The sequence below is a fragment of the Vicugna pacos genome, chromosome 5 (genome assembly GCF_048564905.1).
Source record: "Vicugna pacos chromosome 5, VicPac4, whole genome shotgun sequence".
Lineage (NCBI taxonomy): Eukaryota > Metazoa > Chordata > Mammalia > Artiodactyla > Camelidae > Vicugna > Vicugna pacos.
Window position 1 is genome coordinate 20,782,567 of NC_132991.1, and position 20,696 is coordinate 20,803,262.

Genomic DNA, 20,696 nt, shown 5'->3' on the forward strand with positions numbered 1-20,696 from the left:
CATTTTTTGGAATTTGTAACTGATACTGTGAAAGCCCTGGATGTCAACACTAAAGCAGAAAAGACACAATTATTCTGAAATTAGCCATCTGTTCCTGAATGATCTGCAATTACAGTCAATATAATCACTCACAACATAGTTCTTCTTTAAAAAATTAATAATTTCATTTTAGAGCATTAAGCTTAAATGAAGTAGATACAGAGTCCCCAACAGCACCCCCCGCCCGTTTCTTCCTCCCTCATAGTTGCCCTATTATTAACATCTTGCATCAGTGTGTTGCACTTGTTACAATTCATGAAATACTGATGCATTATTATTAACGAAAGTCCAGATTTCACAATACGGTTTACTCTTTGTTATACAGTTATTCAAATGGGTTGTGGCAAATTCATGGCTTGCATTCACCATAACCCTATCACACAGAATAGTTTCACTGCCCTAAAAATTGTTTCACCTGGTTATCCCTTTCTACCCACCCCTATCCCAACCTGTTTCCCTTTCCCAGTATATCACATTGTTTCTTCCTTGAAACTTTCAGCAACAAATTCTGTGTCATTTCTGTTTTTTTTTCACTGAAGTATACTCAGTTTACAACATTGTGTCAATTTCTGGTGTACAACATGTTTCAGTCATATATGTACATAAATTCCTTTTCATATTTTTTCATTATAGGTTACTACAAGGTATTGTATATAGTTCCCTGCGTCATACAGTAGAACTTTTTGTTTATCTACTTATATTATAGTAGTTCATATTTGCAAATCTCAAACTCCCAATTTATCCCTTCACACCCCCTTACCCTCTGATAACCACAAGTTTGTTCTCTACGTCTGTGAGTCTGTTTCTGCTTTATAAGTAAGTTCATTTGTGTCTCTCTTTTTTTTTTTTTTAGGTTCCACATATAAGTGATATCATATAGTATTTTTTTTCTTTCTCTTTCTGGCTTACTTCACTTAGAATGATGATCTCCAGGTTCATCCATGTTACTACAAATGGCATTACTTTATTCTTTTTATGGCTGAGCAGTATTCCATTATATATATAACACATATATCACAACTTCCTTATCCAGTCATCTGTCGATGGACATTTAGGTGGCTTCCATGTCTTGGCAGTTGTAAATGGCACTGCTGTAAACACTGGGGTGCATGTGTCTTTTTGAATTACAGTTTTCTTCAGATGTATCCAGATATATACCCAGGAGTGGAACTGCTGGATCACATGGGAAGTCTATTTTCAGTCTGTTAAGGAACTTCCATACTGTTCTCCACAGTGGCTGTACCAATTTACATTCCCACCAACAGTGTAAGAAGGTTCCCTTTTCTCCACACCTTCTCCAGCAACTTATTATTTGTACACTTGTTAATGATAGCCATTCTGACTGGTGTGAGGTGAAACCTCATCGTAGTTTTGATTTGCATTTCTCTGATAATTAGCTATATTGAGCATCTTTTCATGTGCCTGATGGCCATCTGGATGCCTTCTTTGCAGAAATGTGTATTTAGGTCTTCTGCTCATTTTTTGATTGGGTTGATTGTTGTTGTTTTTGGTTTGTTTGTCTGTTTTTTACATTAAGCTGTATGAGCTATTCGTATATTTTGCAAATTAGTCCTTTGTCAGTCACATCATTTACAAATATTTTCTCCCATTCTGTAGGTTGTCTTTTCATTTTGTTGATGGTATCCTTAGCTTGCAAAACCTTTTGAATTTAATTAGGTCCTATTTGTTTATTTTTGGTTTTTTTTCCATTATTCTAGGAACTGTTTCAAAAAAATATTGCTGCAATTTATGTCGAAGAGGGTTCTGCCCATGTTTTCCTCTAGGAGTTTTACAGTATCTGGTCTTACATTTAGGCCTTTAATCCATTCTGAGTTTACTTTTGTATATGGTGTTAGAGAACGTAGCTGTCCAGGTTTCTCAGCAGCAGTTAGTGAAGAGGCTGGCTCTTCTCCATTGTACATTCTTGCCTCCTTTGTCACAGATTAACTGACTGTAAGTGCATGGGTTTATTTCTGAATTTTCTATCTTGTTCTATTGATCTATGTGTTGTTTTTATGCCAGTTCCATACTGTTTGGATTACTGTAGCAATATAATATAGTCTGAAGTCAGGGAGCATGATTCCTCCAGTTCTGTTCTTTCTCAAGATTGTTTTGACTATTTGAGACTTTTTGTATTTCCATACAAATTAAAAATAATTTTTGTTCCAGTTCTGTGAAAAACATGATTGTCAATTTGATAGAGATTGCACTGAATTTGCATATTGCCTTCAGTAGTATGGCCATTTTAACAATATTGATTCTTCCAATCCAAGAATACAGTATATCTTCCCATCTGTTTGTGATGTCTTCAGTCTCTTTATTCAGTGTCTTACAGTTTTCAGAGTACAGGTCCTTTGCCTCCTTGGGTAGGTTTATTCCTAGGTATTTTATTCTTTTTGATGTGATGGTAAATGGAATGTTTCCTTAATTTCTTCTTCTGATATTCCATTTTTAGTGTATAGAAATGCAACTGATTTCTGTGTATTAATTTTGTATCCTGCAACTTTACCAAATTCACTGATAAACTCTAGTTTTCTGGTAGTGTCTTTAGGATTTTCTATGTATAGTATCCTGTCATCTGCAAACAGTGAAAGTTTTGCTACTTCTTTCCAATTTGGATTTGCTTTATTTCTTTATCTTCTCTGATTGCTGTGACTAGGGCTTCCTAAACTATGTTCAGTAAGTGGCGAGACTGGACAGCCTTGTCTTGTTCCTGATCTTAGAGGAAATGCTTCTGTGTGTCATTTCTATTCATCTTTATGGAGTTGATACATCAATAAACGTACCCTATGTTGAGATACAAAAATCCCACACTTCATACTCCAAAGTTCCATTTTCCTCAGGGCTGAGTATCCCGTCTTTTGAATGAATGCTGGCACACCACAAGCCCCACCTACCTCATTCTGAAACTCTCTAGCTTAAAACTAACTCATTGGCAATACAGAGTAGTGGACAAGAGTGTAGGCTTTTGGGTGACATTGCTAGAGTTTGAATCCTAACTGTAACAATCCCTGGCTCTCTAACTAAGGGCAAATAAGTTACCTTTCTCTAAGCTTCACCTCTAAAAGAAGATAGTAGTACTAAGTATCTCAAAGATACTGTGAAGATTACATTGATCAATGCAGAGGAAGTGAATGATGACTGGTCCAAAGTAGACATTCAAAATGTTTTGGATATTTATCTCTTTCTTTCGCTAGCTGTGGCTATCAAAGAAAATGGGCCCTATCTGCAAATTCCCATTCTGATGTAGCACAAGAAAAATGAGAATGCAAAACTAGTTAACTGACTCTACTTCTCCATATGCAAGAGTCAAACAGTTCAGTGTTCAGGTAAATGATGACAGAGTGACTCAAGGTTCTGGGATACTTGAGGTAATAGAAGAGAACATGCTCAGTAAAATCACCTCCATCATGGAGAAGTTCACACAGCACAGATGAACTCATTATGAACTTCCTGTGATACATTCACCATCAATCCAAGTGGGACAAAGGGGCAGGGCAGGATGCACCATAAAGTACTGCACTGAATTTTGTCTTTGGTGGCTTCCATATGCTTCTACAATATGAACCTTAAGAATGTTTTATGAAAAACATATAATGCAATGTCCTTTCCAATTCAAACTTTTAATAAGACTATCTCCCAGAAAATGCTACAGCTCAGACAAAATTTTTGGAAAGTATGATTAATTACAAGTATTTATGGCAGGGACTTTGATCCTTTAAATTGACTTATTACTGGTAAAAAAGTAAATATTCTTATTTCATTTGGGGAAAATGGAATTTTAGTTTTAATCACAATTAATCATACTTTAGCCTTTAATACTATAGATTACAAAACGAAGAAGTTTTATGAGCTATTGATATTCACTATTATTCATCGTAATGTAATTAATGTTAAATATGCTTAAAATTATTCTTTGAATGAAGCAATATTCAGCTGCCTGATAAATGGAATCTGATGCATGACTTTATGAAAAAATGAATTAAAGAAACAGGCATGGCTTAAAAAAGATTTTCTTTAATAAGTAAACTTGAATATATGTATCATCAGTCTGTTTATCCAATTCGGGTACTTGTCTGAGTAACATAAACACATACAGATAAAGAGTAAGAAGATCTAGAGGAAGGCAGAGTGTTCAGCAGTTCATCCTGTTTTCTAACTGGAAATTTCCTTATCCTCAATCATCTAAACCTATGCCTCTTATTTATTGGAAAGTCACTAAAGATCCTGTAAGGATCTTTCCCTGTGGAATAAACTAGGAATTTCTCTTTAAATTTAGCAACTTTCAAGACAAAAAACAGGCTTAGTAGCCAGTGTCAGTAACTGTCTTGGTAAGGGGAACATCACCTTCACAGGTGTTACTGAGGCAGTTTTCCCTGTCACCTTTGTCATCATCAACATCATTATCACCTCCATTACCATCCTTATCCAGTATTCACAGGGCTTTAAAAAAGGACCTTAAACTACCCATCACGAAAAATGCACATATGCTCTCAAGTGGCATGCATTCCACAGTAAATCTTCCCATGACACCGAATCCATACCTCTCTGTTCCATTCTCACTGAAATGATCAGCTTTGCCTTTTCCAGTTCTTTTCCCCAAAAGAAACTTGATTACGTTCAGATATCTGTCATTCTCCATACCCCCTTCACCGCTAAAGCCCACATGACTCGGGGGAAATTGAACCCACCTGCAGAGCTTGGGGTGAATTCTGATTAATACAAATCCAAAGAGCATATGGGATCCCCTCAGCCACTGGTACTGCTCCAGATACAAGAAAACAACCTTATTTAATTACTCAGAATGAAGTAATGGATTTCTAGCTCATATTTAGGGGCCAGGTTTCTTTCTTTTTCCTAAAAATGAGAATAAGCAAGCATTTTTTCCTCAGTCGCTGCTGGCAGCAAACTTAGGACCAAGAGGGGGAAAGAACTGGGATGTAGCTGTAGATGACAGAGCAAAGATGGAAGGGACGTGGCTCTCTGATGATGTCACTGAGCCATTAATTCAGCCAAGCTTGGATCTAACCAAGCTTGCTCTTCTCCAGCCATCCTCTTAAGAAAGAAAACAAATTAACATCATTTAAGCCAACTGAAGTTAGAATTTCTTGTACTGTCAAAAGTATTCTAAAATGTACTGACCTTTATTATATTCTATTTGTACTATTTCACTGCCTTCTGTTTCTCTTTTACGTCTAGTTTTTTCCCCCACCAACACTCCATTTTGTCTTCTACTCTCAGATTGAATTTCTGCATACATTATATTTATTCAGAGTATGCTCCAAAACAGCAACAAAAAGGCTAAATAATAATTGAATGCATGTCAAATAATACCCAAAACACTCAGTCTGGAAAAACAAGGCTTTCCACAGACTAGGAGTAGTAGTGAGATCTTAAGACACACAAATAGAAAAAGAATAAATCATTCTGATGTCTGAAAAGAGTGAAAAGAAAATTTCCTCACGGTGTCTCTAGCCCTTCCAGAGAAGACGGTGCTTAGGTTCTAGGAATCTGGCATCAGTCATTTAGTGAAACTGCTCCAGTGTCAAGATGCCTATTATGTTGCTCACTGACCTGGGTAAAATCTTTTTGTTGCTCTGAATATGTATTTGCCAAGCAAACTTTTAATAGATGATTTAGATTTATGAATGTCTCAAGAGGAGAGGTGAATTTAATTAAAAAAAAAACTCATTCAAGGTAAAGTGATAAACCTAAATTCTGAGCATTTAGGGGAGTGTCAAAAACTCTGGATAAAGATGAATCTACCCAATTTAAAATATATTTAAAATCAAAGGCTTTGAAATGCTAACCTGTTTTACACTTACCTTGTTAGTAACCAAAAGACAAAAAAAAAAGTGTATGTATGTGTGTATGTGTATATGTGTATAAAATGGTATCTGATAGCAATTACAAGGGCAGAGACAGCTATCTGCCAACCAGAAACTTATGCCTCTCCTCTTCCAAAATCTGGAATGGTTGACACGTCCCAGCTGGAAACCCAGTTATCTAGCCCCCTTGCCTCCAGATGTGATTAAATAAGTACATGTCACTTGCAGTTTTAAAACAGCGTATGCGCCTTTCCTCTCTACTCAAAAATCAGAAGATTCTGAGGTCCTTAAGGATGTAGAAACTACGAGACAGAAGGAGCCTCCATCTCTGAATCAACACATGGAGAAAAATTGCCTAACAAGTAGGAACACATGCACTGGACTGTAACTTGAACAGTAAGACAAAAAATGAATTCCTATTGTGCTTTCCTGTGTAATTTATAGCAGCAAGTGTTACCATAACAAACTCAGAAGGTGGTAGCACAAGTACAGAACTACCTTCATAAAAATCTAAAAGATGTGACACTGGCTTAGTGGTAGGACAGCAGCAGCAGGGTGACTACTGTTCAGGACTGAGGATAGTCGAGGTTAAAAATAATTGATTAAAAAAAATGATGTGTTATCTTGGAAAATGTCTTGGAAAGAAAAGCAAGTGGGTATTGAGACTTGTGGATTTAAAGAAAGAAGTTTAAAAGTAAAATAGTAGTTGTGTTAGTTATTGCATGCTTACTTTGGCAAGATTATTACCCCCCAAAATGAGTGTAAGTTAGCGTTGCCTGGTTTATATCAAAAAACGAAAGGGAAGAGAACAAGAAACAAGTGTAAAATTGGGGCCTACCGGGTTTCGAAAAGTCAGTTGCTTCTAGAACCCAAATAGTAAGAAAAAATATTGAAAATGGCTTTGAGCAAAACAAAAGACAACTAAAACTTCTCAACTTAACACAGGAGTTTAGCCTTCAGACAAAAGGTACTTGCTTCCCACTGATTCTCAGGCCTTAGAGTGACCACGAATATGCTCAAAGACAAAACCAAGAAAGTGAGGTGGAAAGAAGTAATTCGATAATTACTTCTAGACTATAACTGAGTGTGATGACTGGTATAGAGAAGCAATGGGAAGCAATAAAATCAAAATTCTTCTAATTTTCAAGGGAATTTAAAACTGCAAAAACCATAGCCCTAGCTTACAGAATCCTTTATTTCTTCAAACCTTAAAACAACTTGAAAGGAACAATAAAACAATCTGTGAAACACACAGAGCCCCTGGGGAGGGTGGGGTATCCCCCACTGCCGACTTCAGCTATAGTATCAAGCAAAACAGACTAGAAAAGATCCCCCCCACCAGTGGACGCACAGGTAAAGGAGAACGGTGGACGAGGGGAAATGTTTCAAGGAAAAGAAGTGTCTAGACAAGAGCCTTCCAAAACGCCAGGGCGGAAGGTCTTCTCTTTCCTTTCCTGGCAGATTTCATTGCTGCTCTGTCACAGTGACTACTGTGTGCTCCCAGTCTTCCATTTTCTAAATGGGAAATTTTTTTTCTTCTACCACTGGCCCATCAATTTACAGAGGGTGTGGAGGGGACAACAGCTGCAGGTATCATATCTTTTGGTTCATAGTTTGCTGTACAACAAGGATTCATAAGAGGGCATGATGGAGAGGACTGCACATCACCTGGAGAGCCTCTAATCTGACCAAACTCTAGTGGATTCTATGTATGGGAAGAAGGGTGCACATGGATATTTGGTCGCCAGGACAGAAAACTGTGGCAGAAATGTCAAAGTATTCATTGAAAATGCATGTCCTGCTTACATCCTACAGTGTGGTCACAGGCAAGCAACTGCCTCACCCGGTTCCACATTTCCCAGATCCCTTTGCATTCAACTGTACTTATAAATCTTCAGTATTTTTCCCCTTCCACTGGTTGAGAACAGAATTTTCCAGCACCCTATGAGATTCTAGGGCCACAAAACAGAAAGAACCTTGATTACACGTTCACTACATTAAGTAAGCTGTCTACCAACACCTTCACTGGATTCATATAAAAGTGTGAAACATAATTTTATTGTATTATGTTGCCATTTTAGAGTTTATAAAAGCAAGTACCAAATAGTTGTAAGACTATTCTATTGCTATTCATTCAAATTTTAGTTTGTATATGCTGTAAAAATTGTATTTGTCTTATGCAGTCACTTTAATAAACAAATACATTAAATTGTATGTATATATTTGAAATATCTTTATCAAATTAAATTCATAATGCCATAAATAAATTAAAAATACAGCAGGACATTTTTGTTTTCATTAAAAAAATGAATCAGCGGTTTTATCAAAGTATGGAGGCTCTTCTATCACTGCAGCATTCCATACACTTTTGACAGGTCCCAGACTGAATTTATTAGATGAATTAATTACTTAGGTATACCTTCAAGTTAATTAGATTCCCAATTCTAACTTCCATTTTAAGACCTAGACTGGAGGTTTTCAGAAAGCAGGAATATTTCCTTTTTTATTTCACTTTTTAATCTCATTTTATGCCACACTAAATCAGATTTAAGAAGTAAATATAGGGATTTATTAAATAGTTAGGTTGTTTATGATGTTCCATAGCTGTGCTCAATCATTATGAAGAAGAAGAATGACAAAAACTGTTCTGTTTTTCTCAAAAAGCATTAACTTATGTTAAGATGTCACTGGGGCACATTTTATCTGCTGTTAATTGTTTACCTAAGCATGATTTTTAAATTCCACATCTTTCTAAGTTTTATCAAGAAATAATTAACACGTTTCACTGTATAAGCTTAAGCTGTACAGCAAAAATTACAACAGGTTCAGTTAACATCCATCTTCTTATACAGATATAATAATAATGAACAGAAGAAAAAAATTTCATTGTGCTAAAAATGCTCAGGATTACCTCTCTTGATAACTTTTTTATATATCATAGCAGTTAGCAGTGTTAGCTGTACTCATCATGTTGTACACTACATCCCTAACACTTACTTAGTTTTCAGCTGGAAATTTGTAGCTTTTGACCACCTTTCTCCAATTCTTCCTGCTTCCACCCTGTGCCTCTGGTAACCACAGGCTCTGTAAGTTGTAGGGGTTGTTTTGTTCATTTGTTTTACATCCCACATATTAATGAGCTCGTACACTATTTGCTTTCCTCTATCTTACTTATTATTTCACTTAGCATAATGTCTTAAAGGTCCACTCATGTTGTCACAAATAGTAAAATATCCTCATTTTATGACTGAATAATATTCTCTGTGTGTTTGTGTGTGTGTGCATCACAACTTCTTTAGACAATTATCCATCAATGCTCGCTTAGGTTTTTTCCATGTATTAGCGATTGTAAAGAATCCTGCTATGAATATGGGGATGCAGGTATCTTTTCAGGTTAGTGTTTTCATTTCTTTTGGATATATTCCCAGAATTGGAAATGCTGGATCATATGGTAGTTCTATTTTTCATTTTTTGAGGAGACTCCATACTGTTTTCCATAGTGGCTATATGAACATTTCCGCCACCAGTGCACCTTTTCTCCACATCTATACCAGTATTTGTTATTTCTTGTCTTTTTGATGATGGCCATTCTAATAGGTATAAGCTGATAATACACTGTGATTTTAATTTGTATTTTCCTAAAGAGTAGTGATGCTGAGCATCCATTTTTATGTACCTGTTGGCCTTTCATACATCTTCTTCAGAAAAATGCCTATTTATGTCCTTTGCCCACTTTTCAGTTGGGTTAGTTTTTCTGCTATTAAGTTGTAATAGTTACTATATATTTTGGGTATTAGCCCCTTATCAGATGCATTGTTTACAAGTATTTTTTTCTCATTCATCAGGTTGTCTTTTCATGTTGTGGATGGTTTATTTTACTACTTAGAAAATTTTAAGTTTGATGTACTTTTACTGGCAGCCCCTTCCCCCTTCCCCCTTCCTCCTTCTCCTTATTTTGCTTGTGCTTTGGTTGTCATATTCAAAAACTGATTACCAAGACACATGCCAAGCAGCTTTATTCCTATGTTTTCTTTCAGGAGTGTCATGGTTTCAGGTCTTACACTTAAGTCTTCAAACCATTTTGAGTTAATTTTTGTGAGTGGTGTAAGATATGGTCTAGCTTCATGATTTTATATGTGAATATTCAAGTATCCTAGCACCATTTACTGAAGAGACTATCTCTTCTCCACTGAGTATCCTTGGCTCCCTTGTCAAATATATTAGTTGGCTAAATAAGCTTGGGTTTATTTCTGGGCTCTCAATTTTGTCCTGCTGGTCTATGTTTATCCAAGTACCATACTGTTTTGGTGACTACAGGTTTATAGTGGAGCTTGCAATCAGGAAATGTGATATCCCCTTTCTAAGCACAATTTTTACAAGTGCTAACAAAGACAATTATCTAACTAAAACTGAGACAAGACCAAAGACACTCTACATTTGCCTTTTCCTTTTGCATGATTGAAAAAAAAAGAGTTGAGTTAAAATACTTGATGTTGGAAAATATCCACCTTGACCATAAAATCCAGATTAATTTATCCCAAGTCAAATCACTAAGAATCTGGCTCAAGGGAAAATAACAATTTTGGTTCAATACACTATAAAGCTCAGCAGTCAAGTTGAACAAAATATAACAATATAAAAGCTGAATGTTGTTTTTACTTCTTGTTCTAGTGGGTTTTTTTTTTTTTTGGTTGAATGTGATTATAACGCATAGAGTAAAACCCTGAATTTATGTTATGTGTACAAGGGGAATGGTGTCATGTCTTTATTTTTTTGTTTTTAAATTTTTTCCTTTCCTTTGTGGTGTTTACAAAGCAAGATTCTCTGCTTTGTTTTTGTTTTTTGTTTTTAATAACATTTATGCCTGATCCACTATTTATCTCAGATATTTTAAATAAAATCTGTACCTAATTGTTGTTTGCAAGTTTCTGAACAACTATAATAACTGTATCCTCTGATTGTAATATTTGATGCATAATTCTGTTACATCTCAAGCTCCATGAGAGAATAGACTGTATCATTATCTTTGAAGCCCTGATCACACCTGAGTGATACAGGAAAGTTGATCATGTATTTCCAAAAGCAGTAATACTGGCTTATTATTACTTCTTGTTTTCACAGAGCCCTCTGTAGAAAACAACTAAAAATAAATTTTAACTACTTGAAAATATAAAATTATTATTTTCTAATAATTGCACAAATCCTTCCAGTATGTAAACTATTCTTTGGCAGAGAGTAAGAAAGATTCCACACCCCTTAGAAACATTTTATAAGTGAAACGATAATTTATTTAATATTATCCTTAGGATAATAGAAATATTAGCTTAGAAATATTTAAATAGCTTCCAAAAGTGCTGAGAATCTGACAGACTAAAGCTCCCATGTTTCTTACACTATGTTTTTAAAGACATAGTGGAGTGCTCTCCAGAAGTGCCCTGACCCTGACTTCTTCTCAGTATTATATAAAAAGTTAGAAAAAACAAACAAAAACCAACTGTCATTTTCCTTAAAAAGTGATAAGAAAAATATTCCTCAGAGAATATTTTAACAATCTGGGATAAAAGGAAGATGAAATAAAGGGTTGGAAAAAAAATTAAGTCATTGGAAAAAAAATATTTGTACATCCTCCAAACAGGTTTAGCTAAATCAGAGACCACTCAGTGCCTGGGAAGAAGGACAACAACAAAAAGACAAAGGGCTACACGTGACAAAGGACTATCATACTACAGTGTTTGTAGAAGATGATGTCCGTTCATAATCCATTTTTCTTTTTTCCATGTTATCTTGGTCCCAAATTCACTCCCATGACCCTCTGTCTTCCATGTGCCAATGGTAAAAAATATCTACGATTGTCTTATTTAGTTTGGCTTGTACCCAGCTCTGACCAAGAAGACATGAAGGACTATCTACTTTGGGAGCTCTTCTGCACATGAGGAAGAAATAATACTATTTTCAAACTGCATACCGAGTTTCAGCATGAGATCCCTGAAACTTCAGTAGCTGTCTTATGAACAAGGGCAATTAGTCCAAAAAACATACATTAAGCATAACATCACAGAATACAGAGGTAGAAGGAACCCCCGTCCTTAATGATGTTGCTGAGCCAATAAACTGACCAATTCAAGGACTGTTCTAAATCGAGATTTTTACATGAAGTAATAAATTTCTTCACTAATTAGGTTGTACACAACTTTTCTGTTACTTTATCTTTGTGAGTGGACAGCATGAATCAGAGTGAGATTTCAGAGAAGAAATCTCTTTTTACACACATTGGCTGGAAGGTTGGGAAGTCATTATGATAATTACTAGAAACAAACTCTTGAACTCAGTAATTTAGAGACAAGCTTAAACAAACATTGAAAACTTACAGAGTTAAAAAAAAGAGAGAGAGAGGGAGAAAAGCAAAGAGCAAATACAGATGTAAAATGTTTTGTGATATCTTGACATTGTGAATTACATGAGTAAAGAACACAAATGGGAGTTGAATCAATTTGAGTTAAGTTTCCAGTAAAGGCTGTGCTGAACATAATAAACCACTCCAAGTTACCCTTTCATATTCCCAGGCTAATTACAATATCACAGAATAATCATTTGTAACTGAAGGAGTCTATAATTAAAGGCAATGCCACACATAATCCTCCAATGAGGAAAGGTCTACAGAGAAATTTGGAAAGAGATTGAACCTAGACAAAATTCATTAATGAGACAAGAATTTGAGGCATACATAAGACAGCTAATATGGATTTATACTCTTGAACATGACTTTGAACCACTAACTTCAGTCAAAATAGTGCAGACCATGAAACATATACCTGAATATCCAAGTTTGTCTTGCCTATTCCCATCAGCAACTCTAGAAGGCAACTTTGGTTGACAAGTGGCAGGTGATAACTCTCCCAAGACACTTAGTATGGTGGCCTAAGATTGACTGGTAAATGCCAATTTCTTAGGCAATTCTCCATAAACCTAGATCCAGGATTGTTAGACTCATCCAGAGAAAATAGTGTAAAATGAGACTCTGCATATAGATATTTAGACAGCTTATAGATAGGTGAGAAGACAGAAATATAGCTAATGCTATAAGGATATCCACTTGAATCTTGTTGATTGAGGTAAGAAAACTGGTCAAATTTTTGAAATAATTAATACAAATTTATAAGACTAAAGGTGTTTTCACTGTACTGCATTAATCACCCACTGAATATAAGGAGAAGTGGACAAGTAACTCGCTTGGCATTCTCTTTCATACAGATGAATTCAGAGGTCTCCACCTGACTACTAGTACTATGTTCAGGACCAAGACTGTTTCAAAAATTAACAGACCAAAATATACTTTTAGCAGTTCATTGTGTTCCTTAGCCTTAAAAAAAAAAAAAGAAAAGGAAAGAAAAGAAAAAAAATCCCTTAAGGCTCAAGATGTCCAAAAGGGAAATTGCAGCAGATCACTATATAAACTCAAGAGAATGATTACTGGGGCTATGGGAATGTCTCCATGTTTTTCCGAGTTTTCTTCTAATGAAGAGGAATATGCAAGAAGATACCAACAGAGAATAAGTTTACATTATCTTCAAGAAATATATCTCTCCTTGAACAATGGGGAGTAGCATCCGATTGTGGGACCCAGACACATGGCTATAAGAAGTGGTGAATGGCACTGGGAAATATCTATCTCATCTATCCACATGAATACAGATAATGTTTAGGTGTGTGGGTGTGCGTACAGGGTAGTTCTTTCTTAAAAAGTCAAAACTCACAATTTGCAACCTATCAAAATATGAATATGAATTCATATTAGGGGCAGTCATGAATTGCAGATAAGCATGCAACTCTCTAAGAATGAACTTCCATGAATACAAAAAGTACATGGGGGATGTCTTTAGATGCTTTCCAACGTACAAACCCATAGAAATTTCAGAACCATCTGTATCCTCAAATCAACAGGTAGTGGTTAATTGTGGAGGTGCAATCTGTAGCTTTAATTTACCCACAGTGTACAGCAGTAGTACACCCTTATCCATGGGGGGTGCATTCCAAAACCCCAGTGGATGCCTGAAATCATGGATAATACCAAACTACATATATGATATATAGTTATCCCTAGGTATTTATAGGAGAAAAAGAGTTCCAAAGGCCCCTGTGGATACCAAAATCCATTCTCTTACATAAAACAGCATAGTATAATAAATACAGTCAGCCTTCAGATTCACAGATTCAACCAACTATAGGCTGAAATTTCAAAGTGAATCTGTGGATGTGCATCCATGGTTGGTTGAATCCATGGATGCAAAATTCATAGACCTGTAGTTGTGAAGGGCTGACTATGCCTTTTCTATACATTTATACGTATGATAAAATTTAATTTATAAATTAGCCACAGTAAGAGATTCACAACAATAACAATAATAAAATAGAACAATTATAATGATATACTATATAATACTACAATAAAAGTTTTGTGAACGTGGTCTCTCTCTCTCTCAAAATATCTGATTGTATAATGCAATGTCTTTTCCATCTTACCTACGCACTTACTATGCACTGTGGCCGTGACTTTTGCAGTTTCAGGTATACCAGGAAAACTAGCATGATTTTCTTTTTCCTTCTTCACAATTTCATGGATAGAAGATTGATTCTTACCATAGATCTTAGCACCTTAGCATACAATTTTTCTCTTTCCTATTAAGCTGGGAACTTTCACCTTTTCATTTAAAGAAAGGCTTCTCTTCTGGCAGATTTGAATTGCCAGCATCACTGCTCTGGTGTTCTTGTGCTATTATTAAGTAAAAAAGCATCATTTGAACAGAAGCACTGTGACACTGACAGTAGATCTGATAACTTAGACTATTAAGTGACTGATGGTCAGGGTAGGGTACACTGGACAAAGGCTACTTCACATCCAGCAGGGACAGCGCTGGATGGCAGTGCACTACTGAGAACAGCGAGCCATTTAAAACTCATACCTTGCTTATTTCTGGAATTTTTTATTTAACATTTTTGGGCCATGGTTGACCACAGGTAACAGGAACTACAGAAAGCAAAATCACGGATAAAGGGGGACTACAGTAGCCTCAGGGGTTTAGTAGCCAAAGGTCTGCAACAATTCTGCTGCCCTACTGCAAGTGCATAATGAGTGCAAGCTGTCACCTGAAACCTGGAGTGGCTGTAGGAGCCACCCAGCAGACATGAGAAGCTTGGTATCTGCCACAAGGTCCCTCCCCTTGCTACAAAACCTCTTTCATGGGCATAGGCAGACCTGATTCATTTCCTAGCTTCCAACATTCACATAGCATCTCAGATTAGAATGTCATTAGTTATGCTCCCTGATGGGTCGTAACTTTGATTCTATTTTTAATTTCTCAGCCATGATTAGTTTCACCAATAGTGGGGATCGAAGTGGGTTATGGGAAAGGGTTTATTAACTGTTGAAAACTGTCAGTCACTCCTGTGTGAATTCAACTTTTGAGACTTAAGCTTCACTCCTCCGGCTCCTGGCAGATGAGCTACTTTTGTAGAGAACAAAGACAACATATTTCCCCCTAGATACTGACACAGGGTCATGGATTCACAAATAAATGCTATAGATCACAGCCATTCATTGTCTACAAGTCAAAGGTCCATCTCACATAGAAAAAAAGGTACAGATGGTACTTGGAACATAGTCAGTTTCTGCTGTTACACACGATATAGGCAATCTCCCCTCTCCCTCAATCTAGCCATATCACATAACTCTATTGAATTGAGTTATTTTGGGATGCCCCAAGTCCCCCTAAATATTTCTTCCCCAAATTTTCAAATTCAGCTTCATCACTAAAATACATCTTTAACTTTACTCTGTTTTCCTAGTATTTATCATGCTTAGGATTAATTGATCCCCTCCTTCCACAACAGTGTTGTAATAATTTGACAGTCATATTAAAATAAATTCTGGTATCAAGTTTAGTATAATGATTTTAATTTAATAGGAAGCTTAGAACCACACCTTAGAATCAAAATTGTAAACTAGTTCCACTCTTGTCCTCGGTTACAACCTTCATCAAACTTGAACACTATATGGTTTGTTACTGGAACAATTTCATACTCAAAAATACACCTCAACTGACAAAGGTAACTACAAAGCGGTTTTATTCTTTACCTTTATCTTCTGAAAGACCTTGGAGGTAATCCAAATACATCCTGCACAACATCAATTATTAAAATAATCTGTCCTCTGCACTTTCTTCCCTATGCCCATAGTTGCTTTATACTTTTTCTCCTCTATCAACATATATACATTTCATCTTTATTCCCAGGCCACAGCACTTTTATTTTCTCATTTCCCCTCCTCTTTGTCCATATTTGACTATATAACAGATTAGTCTACATGAAGTAAGCCATTTAGTTTGTAATAGAAAGAGAATTATGCCGGACATGAAAAGATCATCTTTAATGGGGTAGAATGTTGGTCTCATCACTCCATTCATAACAGTATCACAAGCGTTGGAAAGATTAGTAGTTATTTTTGAGGCAACATGAAAAGAACTCCACGAATTCGACAACTCAGAATGTATTAAAGTGCTTTGTATTTTGACATTATCAGGTCTCTAGTGGAGGATTACCATTATTCACATTTTTAAGATAAGAAAACAAAGGTACAAAGAGGCATCCAACATCACACAGCTAGTAACTGCTGTCGCCAAGGTTTGATGCCAGGGAGAGTGAGTCTAGATCAAACTCTTAACCTTCAAACAAGCAGAGCTCTAATAACTGCTACCAGAAAAGCTATTTTTGACATTGTTGGACTGTGCTCTCCATGCTACTTTCGAATCCTAATGATTCCACAGAACTAATTTTAGAAATTTCTTCAAGGAACCATTGGAAGAAAATATTGCTAAAGTTTGAAAGGAAGAAGAAAATCTCAAGAAGCACCTCTAGGAAAATAGCCTGAATTAATGAGTCAAAGTTAACATCGAAAAAAAGTCAAGAAGATGAATAAACAAACAGTGTTTCATAAACAATCTCTTCCTGGCCAATCTACATGGAAGTCTGGTCCAAGTCATACTGAGAATCTAGAGAAAATTACTACTATCTATTTAACCAGTGAAGAACTAAAAAATCAATTTAAACATTTTAGAATGATGATAATGATGTAACATTCTTAGATAAAAAGGGAATAGGAGGTTGAGAAAAGTAAAGTTAAAAGTATAGCCAAGTAAAAAACTATTTTTTCAATGTAGGCTTTGGAGAGGTAAGGCAAATTTCCATACCCATTAAGGTCAAGCTCTAAGAGTTAGGTCCAACTTTTAAGACATTCTGATGTTTTCTGAACTGAAGTTGTAGCAGGCAGAGCCAAAGAAATATCACCCCATATGATTAGGAAAAGGTAGGAGAAATCTCACTAGTGGCACATTTCTCCTTCAGTAGGTCATGCAGAGTTGTTCTCGCCTCAACTATTCATATTAGTCTTGAGCTGCCAAAAAAGTAAAAGTTAAAGAAAAAGCCTGCTGGGTTTTTCCTAGACAGCATCACGCTAACCCTAGCCAAATTTCTGATATTAAGAGAAAAATAGGTTATTTTTAAAATGTTCTATTATTAACAGGATCACATTTATAAAGAGCAGAGCTTTTCCTTCTCTGATTTCTACAATTCATGGTTGAAAAACCGTGCTAGAGAGACAGAGCAAACTCAAAAAAACTCCAATGAAACTATTGTGATAAATGATACATGACAAAATTACATTTAAACAGTTACTAGGCCCAAAGGAATCCAGCAGAGAATAAGTGCAAACAACGTGGGGGTTTTCTACTCCTAATTCCTTTGACAGAAATGACAAAATATGGTTCTTTCATGTAATGACAGGGAGAAAAGGAAGCTTGAGAACATAAAATATGTTGCTGTTCAGAAAGGGATATGGTGTTCACATGTATTATATTTCAGACTGGCAGTTTTATTTGAAAAGGGTCTCTGGATCTTTGTTTTTAAGAAAGGGGACGATAAGAGTGGTAGAAAGAGGGGAGATTCACAATTGCTTCACCTCTTAGCATTTTTGGCAGACAAGACTGTCTAAAGGCTAATTTTAAATTCAGTTAGCACATCCAGGGAAAAGCACGCAAGCAAATATATCTAAACAGAATGCCAAAAGAATGTTCTTAACGCATTTGTACATTTCCAATTCTTCCCTACTACCCTTATCCAACACCCAAACAAATCAGTTTAAATACAACTTCTCTTACTAATGTCTTCTGAAGCATCACTGCAGTCAAGATTGAGTCAAGCAACCATCTGCTGCAAATACAAATAGAGCTGCACTCAAGAATTATATTACACAGCCTTCCTAGGGAAGTTCTTACGTGCAAGCTGTTCTTGTCAAAACCAGAACCATTGTGATGATGCATCTTAATATTCAATCAGACTTTAAGTAAAGAGTGACAAAAGTCCACATATGGATGACAGCTGTTTCTTCAGTAAATATTTTCCCGCTTATTGAATGGAGGCTTATGGCACTTTAGGATATGTTCCACCAGACATTTCAGCCTAACTGCCTGGGGACGATGAAAACAATGACACAGATAAAATTTGAGCTTTCAAATCTTTGCTACAACCTACATCTGAAAAGACACCAGCTTTCCATCTAAAGTTGTTCACTTTGTCATTAATTTGAGAGGATCCTTTCCAAAAAGTTACCGGCAAACACTGAATTTATAGAACTTTATACATTTGTGCCCTCCCCCAATAATACCATAGTGTAAAATCAGAGCATAATTCCTGTATTAATTTTCTAATTATATGAACAAAGTTACTGGAAATTTAAACATGTACACCTATATTTTGACAAAATGTGAAATACTAAGAGAAGACAAATGAGTCTATTAGCTAAAAGAAGTTCAGTGAAGGCCTCTTTTCAACCAGCTAATCAGCTTGCAAAATTGGAAAGTCAAAGAAAAAGTGAAGACGGATTCTGATGATTAAATTCAGTTACTCCATGATAATACAGTGTCTACTTATCAGTAGTTAGAGAAAAACAAATTGGTTTTAACCAACAAAGACAACATTAATGTTTAATGAATACCTCTGAGAATGGATTATGCCCCTTATGTAAGTCCTACATGTTGTGTTGGACCTATGTTTGCTCATTGTCCATCTTTCAAGTAGCGTTTTTGAAGTTTACAAATTACAGGGCCCACTGCTTAACTTAAAGTCTTGAGTAACTTAGTTTCCTGTCTTTAACCTAAAATCATGCTGATGCTCTTTTCTGGTGACCTCAAAGCATTTCTTGGGAGAGTAGCAGGATGCCTGCATCTCAGGTTAGCCCTGCAATACTGATGTGTGAAGGAACTGGTATTCCCCAGCTCCTGCTTAGTTGTTTTTTTTTTTTTTCCTTTCCTGCAATGTAGTTGTTCAAATCAACATTTAAAAAAATTGTGTTTAAGCCTGTTGTCTCATATTCCACAACTTTCATCAGATTCTGTTGTTTTCTCCTTTTTTCCAATGGAAACCATGTCAGATCAAACGAAATAAAGAAGAATTTCTTACCCTGCTATGGGGTCAACTGCTATCGCCTTAGGATTCTGAAGCTCCAGATCAATCAGGGTGACACATATGGACCCGTTGTAATTACATACAAAGATCCGGTCACTGACATGGTCCACAAAATAGAGATTTCTCGTGAGCCAGTCAATTGCCATTTGTTGCACATCTGAAAAATAAACACACAAAACCACTGAATCACAGGAGCAAATCCAATATTATAGGCCAAAGAGTACCTAAGTCTGCCCAAATCACCACAGAGGATATTTCAAAAGTATAGGTAGTTTTTTGATGAAAACTGCAAAGACAGTTTCTTGCCATGCTAAAATAAGTGTTCAATTATTCTGTGAAATAATGACTACCTCTTGATATCTTTCTTTTTACTACCGAAGGACTGAGGATGGCTTAGACAAAAGGGAAAAGAGTTTCTAAATCCTAAAGAATAGGTATTTACAACAAAATATTTCTCCTAGTTTTTTGCATTTGTCCAAAATAGTTCATTTAACCCAATGGGCGTAACGGGTTCAATGACAGCTAAATGCTTTAGTAAACAGAGGAGTAAATATTTTTCATGAATTAAAGGTAAACCTTTATTTTCAGATCTTCTATTTTTTTTTAAAAGGAAGAGTAGAAAAGGAGAGCTGTAAATCATTTTATTTACAAGAAATATCAAATACTTGGGAATAAAGCAAAAGAAGAGGCGATGCATTGTTTTGATGGCATGTGTAGGGACTGTAAAACAGGACTGCTCAACAACCGATAATTCTGGAAAAGAGTGCTATTGAATAATACTTTTTACAATGATGGAAATATCCTATGTCTATGTTGTTTAATGAAGTAATGACTAACCAACTGTGTCTAGTGAACACCTAACTTATGGCTAGTGTGACTGGAAAACTGAATCTTTTATCGTATTTCATTTTAATTAATTCAAATTTAAATTTAAAACAATGTAGGAAGCTAGAGACTCACATGGATAGGGCAGCTCTAGAGGAAGGTATGTTTTTGATGAGTATTTTCTACTTAATCAGAACCACACACTGAAATTTCATGCTAAATTGTTGGTATTTCTCTAACAGAAAGAATAATGCCAAAGGTTACTATTTCTTAGCCTGTGAGCCACTGACCCTTTGAATACCAAAGTATAAATCTCATTTAAACATTCTTTTTTTCAATGCCTATAATTATGCAATTTCATTAATGTTCTTAGATTATTAATATTGCGCTGGTTCCCACAATAATGTCATAAATACATTTCTGGTTCATATTCATTCCTGAAAATATGACAGTTGTATTTTTATCTATTAGAAATTGTAATTTGATACT

The 20,696-nt window shown here is 35.7% G+C and overlaps 1 protein-coding gene across 1 annotated transcript in view; it reads right to left on the reverse strand.

The window, feature by feature from the left end:
* The window catches only part of LOC140696539 (low-density lipoprotein receptor-related protein 1B-like), a 305,131-nt gene that overhangs the window by 97,086 nt on the left and 187,349 nt on the right, over positions 1 to 20,696 (reverse strand). Inside the window, exon 5 of the mRNA XM_072962067.1 lies at positions 19,377 to 19,539. Within this exon, the coding sequence (XP_072818168.1) occupies positions 19,377 to 19,539 (163 nt within the window). The remainder of the gene's footprint in view (positions 1 to 19,376; positions 19,540 to 20,696) is intronic.